Source organism: Crocodylus porosus, unplaced genomic scaffold (genome assembly GCF_001723895.1).
Source record: "Crocodylus porosus isolate Cpor-Errol unplaced genomic scaffold, CroPor_comp1, whole genome shotgun sequence".
Lineage (NCBI taxonomy): Eukaryota > Metazoa > Chordata > Crocodylia > Crocodylidae > Crocodylus > Crocodylus porosus.
In genome coordinates, this window is record NW_017728947.1 from 89510109 (window position 1) to 89532467 (window position 22359).

General features: G+C 45.2%; 1 protein-coding gene across 3 annotated transcripts in view; it reads left to right on the forward strand.

Annotated features, from left to right (window-relative positions):
• Positions 1–22359, forward strand: part of RIN3 (Ras and Rab interactor 3) — a 112611-nt gene that overhangs the window by 30385 nt on the left and 59867 nt on the right. For all 3 annotated transcript variants that reach the window (XM_019552437.1, XM_019552436.1, XM_019552438.1), the window contains exon 3: positions 7408–7522. In XM_019552437.1, coding sequence (XP_019407982.1) covers positions 7408–7522 — 115 coding nt within the window. The remainder of the gene's footprint in view (positions 1–7407; positions 7523–22359) is intronic.

Consider the following 22359-nt stretch of genomic DNA (forward strand, 5'->3'; position numbering starts at 1 on the left):
GAGTGCCAGGAGTTCTCAAAGATCCGTGCCAGGGGGTGCAGATTGTCAGGGCCGGCTGACTTGAAGGTATCCAGCCTCTCAAGGTGTTACTTCACAAGGTCAACATTGATGTACGGCAGGGGATCTCCCTCACCCAGACTTCCCTGTCCCATGGTGGGAATGGGCATCCCATGGGACTGATGGAAGACCAACGCAAAGTACCCATTTAATAGGTTGGCTTTTTCCTGGGCATCAGTTGCCAGCTGTCCCATCTGGTTCAGCAGGGGTCCAGCGTTGCCCTTGCTTTTCCAGTTGTCATGTCACAGGAGGTCTTTTCAGGAGGTCTGCTAGATCCCTGGAGATCCCTGGAGATCCAAGGGGCTGCTGTGCCCTCTTGCTGCCTTTCCTCCAAGATGGAATAGACTTAGGTTGTGCATTGAGGATTGCTCCCTTGAGGAGCAACCACCCTTCCTGAACTCCCCCCCGCAGGGTCGTGGTCCTTTAGGGCCTCACTGACAAGCCTTTTGAGCTTGTCAAAGTCAGCTTTCCTGAAGTCAAGGACTTCCGCGTTGCTGATTGACTTGCCAGCTTTATGGCGGATGGTGAAGGTGATCAGCTCATGGTTGCTGTCACTCAGCTTCCCATCGATCACTAGGTCACTGATTAGGTCATCCCCAGTAGCCAGTACCAGGTCAAGCAGTGCTTTACCTCTCTATGGCCCATAGACTTCTTGAGTCAGGTAGAGGTCATCCACGCACGATAGGAAGCTTTGTGACCGCTGAGATTTTGGATAGGATACTTAAGCCAAATTTGTCTTTTTCAGGACACTTCTATTAAAATAGTTTCATACTTCCATAGTTGGTAGGGTCGGAAGGGACCTGAGCAGATCATCAAGTCTGACCCCCTGCCCTGGGCAGGATAGAGTGCTGGGGTCAAATGACCCTGGCCAGGTGTCTATCTAGCCTCCTTTTTAAGACCCCCAGGGTAGAAGTGAACACCACTTCCCCTGGAAGTTGGTTCCAGATTCTAGCCACCCTGACTGTGAAGTAGTGCCTCCTGATATGTAGCCTGAATCTACTCTCAGTCAACTTATAGCCAGTATGCCTTGTTACTCCCAGTAGTGCTTGTGGGAACAGGCACTCTCCCATAGCCTGCTGGTACCCCTTGGCGAGTTTGCAGATGGCCACCAGATCCCCCCTCAGCCTTCTCTTGTGGAGGCTGACAGGTTCAAGTCCTATAGCCTCCACTTGTAGGGCCTGCCTTGCTGCTCCCTGATCATGCAGGTGGCCCTCCTCTGGACCCTCTCGATGTTGTCCACGTCCCTCCTGAAGTGCGGTGCCCAGAACTGAATGCAGTACTCCAACTGTGGCCTGACCAGTGTCGCACAGAGAGGGAGGACCACTTTCTTGGACCTGCTCATGATGCTTCTGTGAATGCATGACAAGGTGCGGTTAGCCTTCCTGACCACGTCCTCACATTGGCAGCCCATGTTCATTTTGGAATCAATAATGACACCAAGATCCTTTTCTGCCTCTGCACTGACAAGAAGGGAGTTCCCCAGCCTGTAGGTATGCTGCTGGTTCTTCCTCCCTAGGTGTAGCACCTTGCACTTGTCAGTATTGAATCCCATCCTGTTCTCATCTGTCCACCTCTGTAACCTGTCTAGATCTAGTTGCAGCCTGTCCCTCTACTTCAGTGTGCCCACTTTTCCCCACATCTTAGAGTCATCTGCAAATTTGAACAAGCTGCTTTTCACCCCCTTGTCCAAGTCGAGGGTCCAGAATATGGACCCTCCTCCTATTAATTCCCTGACTAAAATTCCAAGGGAAAGTAAGGATGCTGTGCAGATCAAAGAGGCTGAAATAAATAAACACAACTTTTTCAGAATGAAGCTAGGATTTGGGGCAGAGATGTCCCTTCAGGGAAACCCTAGGGAAAGATGAGGTTAAATTTACCATGTTTCTTATTGTCTGGCTCAACAGTAAAGCCTAGTCTTAGACAGGTGCATAATTGGGGATGAGTACTGACCATAAAAACTGAACCCAATCTGATGTTTTAGTTGAAATTAGCAGGATGTGGACACGTGAGTAGTTCTGCTGGTTTCAGCATGAATACCCTTTATGAGACACTCACTATGTGAGCTAGAGGGGCAGAGGTACACACGAGGTGAGAGCTTCATCTCCCTGAGGGAACAGCTTGTTGTGAACTCTGCAGTGCTGCTGGGTTCTTCTTAAGTGAAACTCTGATGAATAAGACACGAGTAGAAAAAAACCCAGCTTTAATAAAGCGGTGCTTGTGAAAGGAAGGTTTCAGAAGGAAAGTCCATCTCAGGTAAAATAAAGCCAGAATGTTTTCCTACAACTTCAAATTTTATAAAGATCAGTCTTGCCACATGGTGAGTTGGCCCTTTAAGTAGGCTGAGCTCAACTCAGTACCCAGCACAAATGTGAGCCCTCCTATCACAGAAAAGGAAATAAGTGCATGAGGTCATGTGATAGATAGGAGCTTGGCCACTCAGAAGCAGGCCTACTGACTGATATAAGAGACAGCCTGTCTTTGGGCTTCAAGGGGCTAGGGAAATTGTCACTGGGTACAGCAGCCTGTTGGGGAAGGGCCGCCGCAGGAGGAAGAGTATTCCCTTAGCAGTCAGGTGCAGGACCTGAAGGGTAAAATCTGCAGGGAACTCTGTGCAGGGGAAAGGACCCGCTTTCTATGCTGACCTGATCTAATGTCGAGAAATAAAATTGAAGCCTGAGTGGGTCCAGGAATCCTGATGCTGCTGGCAATGGTGTTTGATGTGCCAACCTGGTGAGTTGGCCTACTGGCTTGTGTGGTCCCCATGGACTGGACTTTAGAAAACGGCAGCTTGAGCACGAGCTCTTGGAAAAATGATTCCCCCCGGCCCGACAGCAGCAGATGCTGTACCATGTGCTTATACCAGGTCCTGTAGAAATGAAGTTGTAGGCTGTAGTTGAAAGAAGGCTGCTAACTGGCTGTGTGGATAGCAGGAGTGCCTGCTGCTGCTTTGAGGTTTTAACAACCGCTGTTAAACGGCTCTGCACTATGTTTAGCCTCTGGCACCATGACAAGGATCTATGAGCAGAAAAGAGAACCAGCGGGTCTCTGGATTTCACTTCTCCCCTCATCAGTGTGAACCACCAGGGAAGCAAACCCAGGCCTTCAGCTCAGAGCTTAGAGTCCAACACAGATTGAATCTGACCAGTACCACAGCTTGGACATCACTCCCATCTTTCAGGTGGCAGAGGGGGAGCTAAGGCACAGAGCAAGTCAATGACTTAATGTCCTGTAACTGGGGGGCCCTGCCCCTGTTACCTGAAAGAAAGAAGAGTAGGATAGTGGCAAATGCTGCCACCAGGTGCCCAGTTAAGGGAGCTGCAAGACTCAGTCTCCACATTGCAGGCAGCTGTTGATTAGGGGTTAGCAACACCTCAAAATTATTAACAGCAAGGAGAAAGGGCCATGTCAGCCTGAGCCAGGGGGTCAAGGTCAGACTGGCTCAGCTACACAGAATGAGCTTTGCAGTTGTACAATATGGGGAAATAAGTTATGTGTTTCTTTTTCTGTTGCTGTTTGGGGTTTGTGTTATACCTGAGGACTGGGTTGTGGCTGGATTGTGGAAGGGGGAATCCCTGGGGCGTTTTGGGCAAACAGCAGGCAGAGTAAGATAGGTGGAGGGCTACAAGGGTCAAGGCCCAGGCACAAGCACAAGCACAGTGGGGCCTGGGAGGGTAGGTGTCCTGAAAGGCACTTGGTTGGGGACTGGCAGCCAGAGGAGGTCTTGAGGTCTGTGCCTGAGGGGCTGATGTCTAGGCACAGGTGGGGCTGAGGTCAAGGAAATAATGCCATTAGAAATAGGAATCACAAGGGAGTGCCTCAGAGACACTTTGTGGTATGAGGTGCTAAGACCCAGACAGAGACCTGCCAGGGTCCAGGACCCAGTGGGCATCTAGGGCTAAAGACTGGGGAGAGGGGCCAAAGCGTGGAAGGTCCAACAGGCCTAGCTGAGAAACTGGGCCGGGGGTAGGGTGGCCACCACAGAGGACTCCGGTTTTCTGCTACTCTGTCCTCTATTGTTAGAAACCCGACAAGAGAAAAATAGAGGACATAAAGGCATCCGGTTTCATGATGTGATGGGCTGACTGGCAGTGACCTGGCCCAGGGGTTTTGAAAGGGCAAAAGATGATTGGAGGACTTGGGATTCCCTTTCCTCACCAATCTGGTAATGATTTGGCCCAGGGGATTTGAAGGGGTAAAAGATGATTGGAGGACTTGGGATTCCCTTTCTGCACCAATCAGGCCCCAGAGACTCGCCCCCTGTGTCTCCTGGTTGGCCCCTTGGGTCACCTGGAGGGGGATAAAAGGGGCAGCACGGTGGGCTGACTCAGGAGAGACCAGTGAGGGACCACAAGGAAAGAGCTGGCAAAAGCTGAGCCAGTGGGGCAGGAGCAGTGCCCCAAAAGAGCCTGAAAGAGCAGGACCTGCAGGCAGCAGTGGGACCCTCAGCAGCATAATGTGCGGCTGGCAGGAGAAGTTCTCCACTGGGCTCCAGGATCCCCTGGGAGAGGCTGGAGCCAGCAGGAGAGGCTACCCTGCTCCAGCAAGGATCTGAGCAGCGACCTGAGAGGTTCCCAGCTCTGCTTCCAGCTCTTCCAGTCAGAGGCCAGGCAGCTTGACATGAGATGGGGCCTCCAGGAAGGTCAATGCCTGTAACAAGCTAGAGTAGTGGTGGCTGTGTGGCAGTGTTCCTGCCTACCCTGTGGGTGATCTAGGTTCAGGTCCCACCTGAGATGACTTGGGGTGGGGGAGCTAGCAAGTGAATCTTCTTGAAGATTTACTTGATATTCTTCAAGTAAATCTTCTTGAAGTGGAAAGGGGCCATTGTGTTTTCCCCCTTTCTCCCCCTCCAGGTACCAAGGCCCTATATTTCCTTGTCATTTGACATTTTGCGTTTTGTGCCTTTTCACTAACCCATATTGTTTGTTCTGCTGTTTGTGTTTTATATTTTGTTAACCGTGTTTTTTTTTTTGTCAGTGATTGTAAGTGTCTAACCTTTGTTGAATCCTGCCCCCTTGAGGCATTGTAGTGTCCACTATACCCTCTGATTTATGCCTGTTATGTTCCCAGTATTAAAAGGTATATGGTTAAGCCCCCATTGGTGGTTTGGCTCTGCTCTATAGGGGGAGGAGAGTCCCTACACCTCCCACAGTGCTTGTGCACCTGCTTTGATCCCTTCAATTGGAGAGGGGGTACCTCTTGGAGTACCGCCCGGGTTACAATATCAACAGAAGACAGTTGGACTGTCCTCTATGATGGCTATCCTATTGTGGGAGCCCAGATGAGAGAGAGTGAGCACTGCTACAGTCAGGCCATGAGGATGAGGCGACTAGCAGTCTGACAAGCCGGGCAGTGCAGGGCAAGCACTGAAAGCCAAATTCTGGGTATCTGAAGGCAGACTCCCAAATTGCTTAACCATCAAAGCATGGCAGGTAAAAGAAGAGGCCTGGTAGAGGGAATCTGAGTAGGTGAATGGGCATAGTGGGTGCAAACAGAAGTTACATTTGTTGCATTTAAAGTGGTTGATCACATGATAAATTAACCCTCAGCAAATGAGGGATCAAATGAAAGCATTCCACTCTGGAGTACCTTAGGGAATTTGTGTTCCTTAGGGCTAATTTGTAGGCCTTCCCCTGGGGCTGACAGCAGGAAGGGAGGGGGCAGAGGGAGCCAGCTGCGAGCTGGGGTTTGCCCCACCTGAGCTGGGGCGGGGGCAGGTGGATTGGAGTTCCCCTGCCTTGTTTCCCCACCGCCAGCACCCCCTGCAGATCAAGCAACACAAATCCCAGCCAGCAGCTCTCTCCCCATCTTCCCTCCCTTCCTGCTAACAGCCTCAGAGCTGAGGGCTGGGGGAGAGGGGCAACTCCTCAGAGGCAGGCAGGCTGGCTCCCCCAGCTCCTGCAGCCAGATTTGATTTCCCCTCTTTCTGCCACCCTCCCCACCCAAAAGGTGAACATCTGTTGTGTTGGGGTGCCAGGCACTCTAACTACATAGTCTTCGTGTAAAGTGCCATGAGTTAAAGCAGGGACCTGCACATCTGTTGGCACCCAGCATGGCCTGTAAGGGGCACTGCAGCCACTCCTGGAGGCAAAGCCTGTTATACTTTCCCTTCCCCATGGACCCCATCAATTCTGAGGGAAGTGCAGGGGTTGCTTACAGCTATCTCCATCCTTAGCCTCCTGTTCAGGTAGGCACTTATACTGTTTGTGTCAAGGTTTGGGGTTGGGCTGCACATTCAGTGATCTTAATCCTGCATTGAAGGCAAAGTGCTGCAGGGTCGAATTTTACATTGTTGGGCAGATGGTGAGATGAGGCTTCTGTTCTGTATTCAGCTGAACCAAGTGGACACACCTTGCACATCTTAGCAAAGCTGCCTCATGTTTTTGCTGTTTGAAAGCCCTGTGAGGTGCTCTGAGCCCCACCATCTGAGTGCTCTGCATCAGTAACCCTCCCATGTTCATTCCCCCCATATGGCAGTGCACTCTATTGCCACTTGGCTTCCAGACAAGCTCCTCTTAATTCCTCTTACTGAAAAATTAATGCTTTCTTGGGATATTTCTTCTTTTCTGTAATAATTTAATCATGTTGGAGACTTGCGCTTCTCTCTACCATTAATACTATGACTTTAGAATTATTTGCGTTTTGAAATAGCTTTTATAAATTCTTTCTCTCACTCTCCCATGTAAAGCTTCTTTGAGGAGGAAGTGGCAGTAAGGGTTTCTCTCTTTGTACCTGGGTTTTCATGGTTCAAGCTAAAAATATTCCTGCTGCTGAACTCTAATTAGAAGGTTCTTAGGAATTCATCAGGTGCTCACAATACAAAGAAAAAATGTGACTCACACCTAAAAGGCCACCTTTTTCTTGATTACACCTGCATGTGTTTTGTTCTATTACATACATGTGTTCTCAGCCTCTCCACCCCTGAAAGCAGAATTATTTTTTATAAGGTCAACTCTTGGCCTTTTTTATCCCTATATCCGTAAAGATGTATGCAACCCATATTCTACATTCATTTATGCTAGAATCTTGATGTCACTTTACAACTCAGGAAAAGTATAGCTTTAAATGTATGTTAGTAATACAGACTGCCTTGGGTTTAGGTGTGATTTTAAGTGGAGCGTAAGTACTTTCCTGGCAAAATGAACTGCACCCAAAAAATATACTACTACTAAGTAGTTAAAGCCACTTCAGTTTGTCAGTGGAGAATTAAATGAAACATAGAGATCAACTGAAAAAAACATTCTAGAGATTAATTGAAATAGCTACTGAAACACCTCCTTGCTAATCTTCTAAAATTAAGTTCATAAGCTCGTATAATGTAGTACAGCTCCCATTTATTTTCCTTTTCTGCAGATATTTTTAGTTAGGAAAGAAGGTAACATGAACAATATGGTCCTGTCATTCTGCTACCCATCCCAGAATGAAGCTCCTGATATGCTACAGTACAACATCAAGGAAGAAAAATCGAGTAAGTATTTGCAAGTCTCTTGTTGCTTGCTCTGACCATCAAACTGCCTTTTTTCCCTCTTGACCAAAAATGTGTGCAAAAATATGCTTGAAATTCAATATGTTTCAATATGACTTTAATTTAAATAAATAAGAGTATGGAAGCAGTGGGTCTTGCCTCAGCAGGATAGCTGGACAAATGTTTCCTGGAGAGCAGTTAGCCTGATATTTTCCACTCTTCTGTACCTTGTGCCAGCATTCGCATCCATGCAAAGCAATACACAATGCTTTCAAAGTAAGTAGTAGTTTATTCAGGTAATTGAGAGGTAGCATTAGCCTACCAGCACAGTGGAGAAGGATGTACTATGTAAGACTTTTACTTTTTAAGGAATGTTGCAAGTGAAAATTCTTGCAAAGGCTATTAGCAAAAAAGGAATTGAAAGGAACATTAATGTCATCAGAGCAAGTTCACCATTTTTATTAATATGAACACTCTCATAAGTACTTGCTCTCAACATTCACACAACTCTGCTCCAAAGCAGGCCAAAGTGGGGGAGACTTCGATTCATCCTGAAATTCTTTATTTTCATTTTTGATAACCAGTCTAGTGAGCTATTTCTCTTTCCTCATAAGAGCTGCTATAAAGGTTCCTTCCTCCCACTCCCTTGATCCATTTAAATTTATGCATTATCAAAGAGCAAGGGCATAAGAAAACGCAGAGATTCATTGTCCCTTCTAGATTAAATGAAAGCGCTCCACTCTGGAGCACCTTAGGGAATTTGTGTTCCTTAGGGCTAATTTGTAGATTAAATCTATGAATCTATTAGATCACCTAGTTTGAGCTTCTGCCTAACACAAGCCATAGACTTGCATCAACTGCACTTAGCCCAGTACCTTACCTAACTACAGCATATATTTCAGGAAGGTGTCCAGTCTTGACTACATTTGTGAATTATTGTATGTAATGGCTCAGACCATTGTATCAAATTGAATAACTGAGGTATTACTGAACTGTCTGTAGTAACATCAATGCATTCTTCATTTAAAAAAAAAGGGAAGTGAAGGAATATTTACAGAATCTAGCAAGGGAAGTGTAGGCTTGGTTATTTTTGTTTTGTTTTGTTTTTTAAGTTAACAGAGACCTAGGTTTTGCCAAGTGAACACTTGTGGTTTGAGGCGGGGTGGTGCTTTTTGGATACTTCCCATTTTTTCTTTGCAGCCTTTAGGAAGTTATATTCTTGAATGCTGGCATCACTGAATCATCAAATAGTTATAGTACTTGTTTTGCTCATTCTGCACTATAAAAATTTCTGAACAGAGGTGAAACGAAGCTGCTTATGAAAAAATACAATATGGCATCCTAGCTTGTTGCATACTGATAGGAAATAAATAGCGGTAAGTGAAGTAGAACAGTGGGTCAGATTTTCACCTAGTGTAAATCATTGCTCCATTAATTTATATCAGTTTACACCAGCTCAGGATCTGGTCCCAAGAACTGCAAACCATGAGAGACGTTTTGTGCAGTGTCCCTCCAAGTGATTATCTCGTATTTCCTAATTTGGCATATATTGACATAAATAGTAGGGCATAGAAAAATCTTAAGTGTCCTGCAATAACACTTCAGATGTTATTGCGGGACCATAGAGTTAAATAAATATTCAGCACATGTATAGAAAAAGCAGAATAAATGGAGTGTTTGAATTAAAAATTAGCTTCCATACCCGAGAAATGGCAGCACATACGTAATAAGCTATACGGTCCTGGAGATGTCACATTCCAGTCACGGCGATTCACATTATTTTTAGCTTGCCTTTTGTCAGCAATATGCCATAGGTAGCTTGTCAGGTCTCCATACTTAGCAAGTTTGACAGTAATGCACCAGAACAAGCTCTGGTTGTGGTTTTGGGTTCTTTTTTATTTGGGCTATGTTGCCCATTTTGTTGACTGTAGAGGAATCCGAATGAATCCTGAAGGGTTGTCTCTGTTACAGTGCTACATGAAGAGACAGTGGAGATTTGATGCCTGTGTCCCAGAAAAACATAGTAAATCTGCTTTTGTTTGGGTTGGGGTCCCCCCTCCCCCAACCCAAACAAGAACTTACATTAACTCCTTTCTGGGCCTTTTTTGACTGATATTTGTTTAGCAAAGAAAATCATATGTTAATTTACTGTAAATTGATTCTGTTTAATAGCTGTGGTTTCTGTTATAAGATTGTGGTAAATTAATGATATCTCTCACCTTACGACGCACTTCCATTTTCCTAGGTTTCCACTAGGAATGCAAGTGTTGAGATTTGGACATTTTGCTAATATATGTAGTGAATGAGCATGGACAAGAGAAATTACCTGGCTTGAAAACGTTTGTGCATTAAAGATGGAGAATATGGATGACTAGTGTACCATTCTGATACTGTACAAACTCTCAGTCTGTAGTTAGTGTTCTGTAAGAACTGGTCTAGAAACTGAAAGCTGACCAGACTTTTTCCAAAAACACTAGTTTTTGTTTGACTTTGCAAAAACTCTTGCTTATGTCTCTGAGTCTCTTCAGTAGAGGCCTCCATTCCATATTCCTTCAGCTTCCAGCTGAACACTGCAAACAACTAGCATATGACAGTGAGCTCTTGCTGCTGTCTGGTTTTATAGCCTCATGAAATAAAGGAAAATTGATATATGGATAATGCTAGTGTGCCAGCAAATTCCCTTGCTACCACTGAGTTTTGCCTAGATCACTACAGTTTTCATAGTTGTTCAGGCAGACACAGACTTTATTTTTGCCTTTACTCTTGTCTTTCTGAACGCAGTTTTTTTTGATTGACTTTGTGAATTGGGGGTAGCTGACAAACTCATCATTTACATGAAAATTCTTAATGTTATAAAAATGTTGTATTTCCTGACTTCTTCAGGAGAAAAAGAGATAATGGGCAACTAATCATTACACATAGCTTAAGACATTTTGATTGTCATTATGAGTCTTTTTAACAGCAGAACGTAAAACCTTGTTACAGCCCTCCCCTTGTAGTCAATGAGGGTCAAGTGCATAAGACTTTTCTTAGTTCTTATTCAGGAAAATTCCCACTGAGTTGTATAGAAAGATACTGGAGCCTTTGGACATTTATTTTTCACCTTTTCATGACATACTCTTCCTGAAGGATAGGAAACTGTTAATAGTAACCAAGGGAAGAATGTGGCTTGTCTGCTGTTTACAAAGCAACTACTCACCAGTTTAAATTCCATTCCTGCATGGCCCTATTTTATTACTTCGTACTCAAGGTTTCGGCTGCTTCTTTTTCTCTTGATGAAGAAATAAAGTTGTATCAATTTAACAGGTAACATGGGGAGCCAGTTGGTGTCCTTTGAGAAGTGGTTCTCAGCCAGGGTGTTGCAGCTATGTAGTATTTGGATGTATGGACATCTACCTAATTCACAAAGTAAACCCAGAGCTTTCAAATAGGTATTGATAACATCAGAAACATTCTGACTTCTTCCAGAAGTGCTTTATTTTTCTGTAGTCAACAAACAGGTGGAAGTTAAGAGCTGGCCTTTTCCAAGAGGTGCCTTGAGTGTAACGAAGTTGAGAATGACTGGCTTAAGAATGAGTTGGGCTTCATGTTCTCCTTGGTCTGTTCCATTATAATGATGAGGTTTTAATTATAATGACACTCTCCTTTCCGTGATGTTAGGTGCTTTCTGAAGAAGTTTCAGGTTTTACCCCACTGTTCTTTATAAGAAGCCCAGCCTTTTCTTACCTGCTTGGGAATCTGAGGTAAATTTCACCAGAAACCCTATAACCTCATTGTTTCCTATATCAATGGCCATTCATTGCAGCATAAGAGAGGAACTTGGTGGAAGTTGACTGATGTGCCTCTTTCCTGAACCAGACAATGGTGAATAGGTTTTTTTTTCTTCCTTTCCTCTGCTATTGGTCACACCTGTGTTGTTGACTTTTATGACAAAGGAAGGAAGTACAGTTATTCTAAGAAAAAGCCACCAGAGAGGTGGCTATATTTTTGGAAAGTGCTAAAGAAACCACCAGAAAAAAAGGCCAAAGAAATCAAAATACTTGAATACCAGAGGGGACTGGTATCTAGGGCTAGAGACAGACATTACACATAAACTGGTTTAAGTGATCAGAACTAGTTTAAACCTGCAATACAACAGACTTCAGTGCACATAAAGCAGTCTGAAAATGGCTGAAACTGGTTTGAGATGAACCTGGTTGAATGTAGGTTAAATCAAACTTAACTAATTAGGGTCAAACTGGTTTATGCAATGTCTGTCCCAGACCCCTTCCTGGTTTAAGTTAAATCAGAGTCCCCCAGCAACCCAGCATGCTCTCTGGGCCGGGCGGGCCCCTCCCCTCTGCTCCCTGGCTGGAGCTCCAGCAGAGACTTGCAGGCACAACAGGGTCTGCCTGGTTTCCCTGTGCCACTGCCCCACCTCAATCACTTGCTGCTTAAGCAGAGATCCCTTCCTCCTCTCCCATAGCACAGACCATAGCCAGCCCATGGTTTGCTAGCTAATGCTGAGAGGTGTCTGTGTAAGGCAGACAAGACAGTGTCCGCTTAGGGCTTTTTGGAGCTAATCAGCAGGTCAGCTGGTACTGTCCCTCCATTCCTTCCTTGGAAAAAACTGTTTAAGAAGAGCTTGAACTAATGAGCAAGGCTTTGTTTTCTGATGCAGTGCTAAAATGCTGATAACAGAGCTGATAAACGCTCTGTTATCAAGGGAGGAGGGTAACCCTTCCCCAGTCATAGCTTCCTGCCAGGGCCTACCTATGCCCTCATCAGCTCAGCTGTATAGCAGGGAAGGGAGGGCTGCTTTAGCGCCCCCTGGCTTCTAGCATGAGCCACTGCAGGCATGTGCCTGCATTTTTTTCAGTCCAGAGGGGATGTCTGTACAGTTACAAACCAGTTTAGCATAGCCAGGTTAGACTAACCTGCAAAGATTTAATCAATTCAGACTCAGGTTTTTTGAATGTCTGCCCCTAATTTAGTTTTTTTAGAAATCATGGAATTATCTTGAAATCATGAGTTTCTTTTTTTTTGTCTTTTGGTGTCTGAGCCTTCAGTTTATACTAATTTCACACATTCAAGCTTTTCTCTATAGCAGGGCTTTTCAACCTTTTTTAATATGTGTACCCCCTGAAGCTGGACACAGAGCAGGGGAGGGGGGTGGCATGCTGCCAGACGTGGAGTGGGGGGGAGCATGTGGTGGTGGTGGTGGGGTCTGTGTGTAGGCAGATGCAGAGCAATGACAGCGTGGGGTGGTGGGTGACCTGTGTGGCCCACAGAAGAGCACTGATGTCTTCGCCTTCCTCCCTCCCCACCCCGGCCTTGCTTCTGGGAGGTGGTGGTGCAGGGTGGTGGGTGGCGATGCTCTGTCTCTGCCTGTACATACCCCCTAGGTCCTTCACAAGTACCCCCAGGGGTGTGCATACCCCCTGTTGACAACTCCTGCTCTACAGAAGCAGGAGGGCTAGAAATTTGCCATTTTTCACAACAGGGTCAGATAATCCTCTTGCAATATCCTGATTCCTGCAGCTTGGCATTTAAGAGAAAATACAGGGTTTTTTTCTGCAACAACGTTGCAAGAGTCCACAGGACTGGAATTTGAAGGCTTGTAGCCAAATCTGCCTCTACACATGTGTGTCTGGGTTAGAGCCCAAGTTAAAAGAGGTCCCTTTCACTTGGATGCACCCCAGCAGTGAGGTAAACTTGCAGAAAGGGCTGAATTTACGATTTCTTTTCATTCAAGATGGACAAAGTCTGCTGAGTTTACCTGATCTACTAAAATCTCTATTAATTTGTGTGAAAAGTTTCTATCCTCTCAGATCTGTGCTCCAACACCTGCTTCTGACTCACCCCAAATCTGAACTCTAACTTTGAACTTAGCCCATTTCCAGTACATCTTTTTTATATATTCTAATCATGCCTGCATTCTAAGATATATCTTGGTATGAATGAACTTCAGATCCTGAAGTCTTTCCTGAATATGGATGGATTAGGAGTCCACCCCATTCGCAGAAATAGAGTTACACAGGTATAACAGCTGTATAAAAGACTGGTGTTTTTGGTCTGGTTCCTTTTATTATAGAAGTTTAACTGGCCTTCCAAAGTCTGAGATATTAAAATTTCATATGTAAAACACTTGAACATAAGAAGCCAATAACAACTTCAACTCATATTAGATGCAGGCCATTCTTAAGTGCTGTAATTGGCCCCTACTTTATCAGATAACAATTTAGATACAGGAAGAGGAGGCAGCTCTTGATAGAGAAATTCTCTAGCATCCAATATTAATTCTTTCTTGTTCTGAGAAGTGTTGTGAATTAATTGGTAGACTCATTCACAGAACCTTGTTTCCCAACATGTCTGAATCAACTTTCAATGTTCTAAAGTTCTGCAAATATGCTGTATATTCAAAGCACATGTGTATAATTGCTTCCCTCTTCCTCTGCTCAAGAGACAAGGATGTGATTCCTTTCCAAATATAGAGAGTGAAGAGTGAGTACAAGAAATAACTCCTCTTTTATACAAAATAAGGAAGAACAGATTTTTTTTCTCATGAAAAAAACAAACAAACAAAAACCAAAACAGTAGATATTGAACATGGCAAATTAACTCATTCTGGGTTCTTCATGAATCACATGCTTGTAACAATGCAGAAGGACTCCTCCTGTATAAATTTAAATATGCTCTTTCTTAAAGCAACTGTTTACAAAGATGTCTCAACTGCTGCAGACATTTTTGTACCCTACAAACACATATTGCCTTCACCTTAAATTGCATGTCCCTGCAACTTGTGCTTCTCCTTTCCAGGGCCTAAGCTACATGTTTAGGGCTAAAATACCTAAATATGATGAGTTAAAGTACCATGAAAAAGAGCTGAATAATCCAGGTTCTCAGGGCTCTTCCTGCAACACTGACTGGTGAGTAGATCCACTGATTCAGGACTGCTTACATGATGAGGATGGCAGGACTGAGCCGGGACTTCTTGAGGCTGGTTTTAAATAGGAACTGTTGAGTTTTTTTAGTCTTTGGCTTTGCTGAACTTAGTTTATTGAAAACTTTGTTGGATATTGTCCTGCAGTTAGGCAACTTTTATGGGGACCTCAAGCTTCATGTTTAGGTGCTGGTGGCTTTACTGTGGTGGTTGCTTGGCTGTGAATCACTCTTCCTTAAAACCTGCGTCAGCACTTTCCTTCTCCTATTTGCAGTTTTGCCCTTTCCAAGGGGATTTCCAGAGAGCCTTTAGTCCAATATGCTTCACCATTTGCCGTGAACTATTCAAATCATATATTATTTGGACCCATTTATTTGGACTTATCCTTCCTGGCTGGATGCATTTGCTTCTTTGAGTCTGTACGTTATATTCCTCATGGCTTCATTGACTATATTCTCTGTAAGAGGCAAGGATTTTTTTAGGATAATATCTTTTGCTGAACTAACTGCATAGTTGAGATTGTCTTACATTTGAAAGCTTGTCCAACTTGCATCATCAGGTCTGAGGAATGACAGTCAGCACAGCACAGAAGTTGGGGGGGAGGGAATTTCCAGGGGTAGCAAACAATTACCAAAAGAAAAGAAGATGATTACTTGGAGATTGATCCTCTTCCCTTTTTGATAGGTGTTATTCTCACTTTTCATTTGTAGGAATCAAGTAGATGATAACGTGCCATAAAACTAATATTAAAGTTTAGACCCTGGTCCTTGGGGCATACATGTGCTAGACCTCTGCTCTGACATGTGCTAATTAGTGATTAATCAAGTCTGCTGGAGCATGCTAATTAGCATGCTCCAGCAGCCTTCTCATCGCATGTATTCAGTGTCCTTGCATTTCAAAATGGTGGTGGGGTGCTTTATCTAAAACTCACATGAGCATTAAAGTACCCCCACTGCCATCTTGAAGCGCAGGATGCTGAATACCCATGATGCTGTGGGCACTTTATTAGAGTGGCTCTCAGAGGTACTTTAATTAAAGTGACCCCCTCCCCTCCCTACTCCGGAGCACATTTATAGACACTGTTAGTATCCAGCCAACTTAGAAATTTTTGTTCCTAAGTTCATCTTTTAAAGGGGCTAGGTAGATATATGTATTATTTATTTATTTATTCTGTGGGAATCTGTTCTGGTACATAGCTGCTGTTTAGTTTCACCCACGTAGCTGCCCTGAGGGCATTTGGTGCATTGAATCAGGTATACCACATTTTGGGAAAGGCATGTGTAGGAACTATGGATTCTGAAGGTTTCATTGTGCAGGGTATTGATTGTAGCAGTGGCAGAAATGTGTTGATAGGTTAAATATTTTTGCAAAGCTGTGTTCCACTTGACTTCTGTTGGGCAGTGGGGAGTTTGCTTCTCATGATGAGTTGGGTAAGATGAGGGGTTGTTTGAAAGCCAGAAGTGGAGAGACTGAGAGTAGTTCTATCAAAGTCTGATCTTTCTTGAGTATAGGCTGTAGTTATTTGATCTTCTAATCTATTCTAGTGTGGAGTTGTAGGTATCCTTGGTAACCATAAGAGTATGGCTGGAAGGGACCTCAGGAGGTTATCTTGTCCAGCTCCCTGAGGCAGGATCATTTGTATTTAAATCACCCTACGAAGTTTGTCTTAAGACCGCACAAACAACCCCATCATGCAGCTACAAGGCACAGTATCAAGAACACCCCCTGCTGGGAGGAGGCGTGCACTGCATGTCCTATTGCTGCTGTTTGTTTAATACATTCCAGAGATTTCAGGAAGACACCGTGTCCCTTGTTACAGAGGAAGCCAAAACACCCCCATAGTCCATGCCATGGGGTAAAATTTCTTCATGACTCCAAAAGGGGATGATCTTTCTGGCCCTGAATGAAAGAGCCAGACCCTCTAACCAAGAACTTTCAGGTATTTTAGTCCCAGCAGGAACACTGGCATACACCAGTCAAAACCCTCAGCGTTGGCTGTAGCCAACACCCAATGTTTCTGGAAAAGGTAAAAAATCCCCTTGACACCTGTAGCAATAAGTGAAGAAAATTCCTTCCTGGCCCCCATGTAGTAACCCATGGGGAAAAACCTGAACACTGTCCACTCTGTTCTGCAACTTGGGAAATTACAACACTGCTCCACACATCCTAACAGTCAAAACTTCCCATTCTGTATATCCTCCATAAACTTATCCTAGGTAGTTTAATCTTCTTTTGTAAGTTGCCTGTGTAGCACTGAAGATCTTTCACTAAATAATATTCCTGGCCTAAGGAACTGAATGGAAGCTGTGGCCCTGATAACTTCCTGGAACTTTGTGGTAGCTGGGTTTGTTCATTTAAGTGACTTCTGTAGAGCTACTTGTATGAGTAAGTTCCTGTTCTGACTGGACCAAATGGACTGAATTCATCCTTGGCATCATTTATCACCTCCATTTTTACCTTGGGTATGTGTGATTTTTTTGTTTGTTTGTTTTTTGTTTTTTGGCCCACCAGCTTCATGGGTTTAGCACTGAGTAAGTAATTCTGAATTCTGGCCTTTCCTCCCTTTTTATTATCAAAATCATTCATAAAATGCAGTGTTATATTATTGTTCTGTTAAGAAAAGTTCTGTGTCAGTAAGCCAAAATCATACCTAATATAAATCCACTGATTTCAGAGGGCTTATACCTGTGATGAATTTGAGCCTAACAGAAATTATGAACCAATCTTAATGAATCAAAACAAATGGTTATAATACATGATCCTTATACAGTACATACTAGGTTACAGATAATACCACATTTGGATAATGAGAGACAATGCTGTTGGACACAGTAGAATATTTCAAATACCCTGGTTTATAGACAACAATTGTGCTTCAGAACAGAGAAAAGTAGTCCTGCAATAAGTACACATAGTATGTAGCAGGTGCTTTCCTAGAAAAGATGATGAAAATTACTGCACTTCAAAGAAATTTAGGATCAATCACTGAATATTCTTCCAGAGTTGCCAAGAGGATAGCAAAAAGGATGATGACAAAGAAATAGAGTATCAAAACACTGGTCTTGTTCAGATTAATCACTGTCTACTATATGCTGGGCTTATCACCTTATGTGACCTATTATAGAACTAGGCACAAATCCTAAAGTTCAAAGTTAGATTCAGATTAACTTCTAACCTTCATGCCAGCGAACTCTCAGCATTAGTTTATTTTCCAGGTTAATTCTCTAACTTTATTTGCAACAGCAATCTGTCCTTATTAGTTTTCAGGTCCTTTTGGGTTAGTCCCCTTTTCACCCATCTCTAATTCAGGCTCAGGCATTTGCTCATAGAAAATAATAGATTGCAATGCTGCAAACCACCACTCCATCAAATAAGAAACTTATAGGTGAAGAGGGAAGTCAGGAGCATGGCTATCAGATTGGGATGTGGGTGGTTATGGTTTGATGATCAGAAACAGATAAAGTCCAGACTAGAGTTGAGACTCAGGGATTCAAGAGCTGGCAGGTCAGGAAACCAATGTTTGTAAGTCTCCAAGGTGTAGGTGGTCACCCAGAGGGTACAGCCGTAAAGCAGGGGAGTCAGAAACGGATTCAGATGGAGTTGTGCTGGCCAGGAGGTCCAGAGCCATCATCTGTGGCTATAAGGGATCACTGTGTGAGAGATCAGCAGACTAAAGCCATAAGCCAGGAGCTGACTATCAGAAGATGAGGGTACTCTATTGAGTACCTTGCTGGGCACTGAAAGAGCTGTTGTTTATTAGCTGGCAGCCATGCCAGCTGAGGTAGCCAGAGTCAGCTGGGGGCAGTTTAGCTTGCTTGTTGTCCTGTCTCCTCATGTTGACCAAGGAAAGAGTCAAAGAACAAAGGTGAAGTGGTGGCAGTCCAAAAGCTAAGTTTCCATGATTTCTTTACCTGTTTGAGGTCGGTATGTTCTTCAGTGCATCACATCCAACTGCCTTAACCCAGCACATGCCAAGCTTCTTCATGCCTATCAAGCTGGCTCAGCTGTTTCCTCAATCCTGCCCACTGGCTCTCAACCTTTCCAAGCACCAAATGAAAAGAAAACATTATAATTCTGGACTATAGTTACTTGAACTGAATGGTATTAGAAAGTGTAGCAGGCTTGGGATATCTGACCTTCCCAGGTGTCTGATGCCCTCTTGCTGTCAGGCTTGCCTGCCAGAGCTCTCTGGCTGCCTCCACCCAATCTCTCACCTACCACCACTTGATCTTAATATATATGAAAGGGGAGGCTACCTCTAGAGGCCAGAGTAACCTCTTTGCTGTATTCTTCTCTTTGTCTAGTCCTAAGGATACCTTCCTCCCATATAGCAATCCTTGGGGCTACTCTGCCCCAAGGACTACAGGGGGTATATCTCCATTCAGATTGCCCATGGCATGCCTTCTGGGCTATATTATGACCTTCAGCTGACCCCATAGCCCCACCCATACTTTGCTGATGACTCTCCAGTGCCACTTGGAGGGGACCTCCAGGCCCCAAAACCCTTGTCCAGGCTTCAGCTTTTCTGGCTTCAGACCTTTTTGCTCCATCTGAGCCCCCTAAGCCCAGGTCCACTGCCTTGGACCCTGGCTTCCTGCACCTCAGCCTCGTGCATCTCTTACCAAAACTGGTCTCAAAACACAGAATACCCCTGGCACCCTGCTCTGTGCCTCCAGACCTCCCCTACAGCCACAATCCATTTCCTCTGGAATCTGGCTGAATCACAACACAAACACAAGCCAGCTGCTTCACAAACTAACGCACAATGTCCCCAGCAAGCCCTCGGAAGCTCTCTCATTCCAGCTCTCTTGAGTGGCTTGGGTGCCTGCCTCCAGCAGCCCTTCTCTCTTGAGAGCTCCTCTGCCTGTGGCATATAGAGCCAGCCTGCCCATTTGGGCTTAGGCACCAGGCTTATGTGCCCCAAAGTCCCACTCTTTCCTGCCACATGGCTTTCCAGGTACACACACAAGGGTTTTCACTTGGGCTTGATGGCCAGCCTGCTCTCCTTTGCTACAGCAGCCAGCTGCTCTCCCCTCTTAAAGGAACAGGGACTTCGGCCTCTTATTACAGGAAGTTTTAAGACAGTGTAAGAGTGCCTCTGGAGGGGGTGGTCTATGTGGTATTTAAATAATAAGCAGAGTGCAGTGTGAGTTATTGGAGAACTCCGAGGTCTCTTGAGAGCTTAGATCTAAATAAATATAATGATCCCCATTCATATGTCATGAGCTGACGGTTTTGTGCTTCCAGTTACCCCAGACCTGTGCAGGAACATTGTTCATGTATCTCTTAGAAAAACCCCACACCTTCCCCTTTTCCTTGACCTTGCACAAGATGGTCCGTACGTACATATTGTGCAGGATGGGGGAAGAGAGGAGAAGCTATCTATAAACAAAAGTAGTAAGTATGTTGTTATTAGGCCTTCTGTACTGGCCCAAAACGCTGCAGGATGCTAGTGGAATTGTTTGCATTTTGTTTACACCCATGCTAAAACTGAATCTCTTTGTTAATTAAGGACAGATCCTGCTCATTTATTTTGTTCACATTTCTTTTAATAAATGTTGTGTTAATGATACTAGATTAACAGCCCTGAAGTCCAAAATCCTTACAGGGGACAATGCATGTGCCAGGTCATTTGACAGTGTCAGTGTCCTTCAAACCTGAATGGGTGAGGGGACAGCTCTGTTTCAAGGGTTTGATCACTCCCTAGCCTCCCAGTTAAGACTGGCAGCTTGTGCTGATTTATCTCTTTAATGGAGATATTTGTTTAGCAAGGTTGCAAACTTTCACAGTGTTTCAGGTTTTTCCTGTTATAGCCCCTGCTGTTAAAATCTAGAGACCACATAAAAGTCTAAGCTTTTATTGATTTTTCAAGTGAGTTTTACCCCTTGTGGTTACAGAGAAAAACGTGACCTCTCATTCTCAAAAGGTTCAAAAAGCAAAAGGCCTGTAATCGCGCCTCTTGCACTCTGCTGCCCCGCCTTGGGGCCTTACTCGCGCTCCTTGCGCTCGTCACCCACACTGGGGTCTTCTATACCCCCACTGGGGCCCTTGCTCGCGCTCCTTGCGCTCGCTGCCCGCACTCGGGCCTGTAATTGCGCCTCTTGCGCTCTGCTGCCCTGCCCCGGGGCCCTTACTTGCGCTCCTCGCCCACACTGGGGCCTTCTATGCCCACACTCGGGCCTGTGGTCGCGCCCCTTGCGCTCCCCGCCCGCACTGGGGCCTTTGCTCACGCTCCTCGCGCCCGCCCGCACTGGGGCCTTCTGTGCCTGACTCGGGCTTCCCAGGGTTGGGGCTCAGGCGGCCTTAGCCTTACCTGGCCCCCAGACCCGCCTCTTCGGGCCTATGCCCCACTGGGGCTCTTCCCAATTGGGATTTCCAATTGGGGCCTGTCCCAGTAATGCCCACGCTGGGCTGGGGGCAGGACCCCCCCCCCACTGCTTAGACCCACCTTCCTGGGCCCACGCCCTACTGGGCTTCCGCCTCTACTGGACTCTTCCCGAAGTCGCCCCAATGGGCTGGGGTCTGGACTACCCCACAACGCGGCACCCTCCATGGTGCCAGGAACTCCCCTTCCTTACTGGGGAGCTCCTGCTGAGGCCTCCTCCACCCCTACAGCCTCACCCGGTCCTCCGGTGTAATAATCACAACTCAACAGAACTAAAAGCCAGCCGGCTATAACACATCATAAACCCCCCGAGCTTATAATACCAACTCCACTCTATGCTGGCTCTCTCATACCTCCGTCAGGGTTCTCTACCCCTGCATCATTGCAGCTGGTCAGAGTGGTCAGGCTGCAACCATCGACTCAGGCTGCTCAGCTCTCCCACCAAGCCCGAGCCCCTGCCCCTGCCCCTGCCCCTTGCCCCCTGGCTGTCAGCTGATCCAATTAGTTCCCATGTCAACTGCCACCTGCTGCCCTAATAAATGGCAGCTGAATCCATTTCCTATTATTAGTAGCAGGCACCCTAGTGCCCTGCTACATAGCCCTTGCAGAATTCTTTGCTACCCAGCACCGGCACGGGCAGAGGTTAAGCACTCCAGCACTGTGGGCCAGTCTGGCCCACAGACTGTGCGTTGCCAACCTCAAACTATTAGATCAAGTTCATCCCTCTGGTCAGGAGATAGCTCACTGGCAGAGAGCCTTATACTGGTAGAACAGCTGAGGAACACAAAGCAGCACAGTGATTCTCATCAAGGTTGTTTGCTCTAGCAACAGCATTTTTAGACTGCATCAGATTAGGTTGAACAAAGAGGTCTTATTATTTTGGACCTGGGGCCTGATGTTTCCAAATGCAGTTCCATTTTATATGGACCAAACATCTCGTTAATATGTGGGAAGGCAGTTAGCTCAAACTGACAGACGGTAGTTTGATATGACTGAAAAGGCCCATTACCAAACCTGTAGACACAGCACCTTTAAACCTTGGTAATGTCACGTGCAGTAGTCTTGTAGTCTCTTATCTAATGATGAGCTGACAGCACTGAAATGGGGTTAAACTGGCATGGGAGTAAACTGTGTGCACAGAAACGGAGTGGTTTTCTATTCCTGTTAAGCTAACTCAACAGAGAGATTGTGATTGAAAAAAAAGTCTTTTATTTTAACCTTTGTAAACAGGCGTTGTCCAGAGTGTTTTCTCACCAGCGGCCTATAGAACTCCTGAACAAGATCAAAGGGTTTTGGGTAACCTGCTTGTCGAGATTACATAGACAGTCTTGTTCTTTGTGAATGAGTAAAATCCACAGTTGGTCCCTTCAGCTTTGACCATGAGAAGAGAATTCCTAATACTGTAAATCTCCACACAATGAGCAGGAACTACATTTATATAAAAAAAAGTGAAGGGCTATTTATGTCTCTGATTTCCTATTAATGGATTAGAGGCTAAACTTGTTATTGCAGAGATGAAAGATTTTTTTTTTT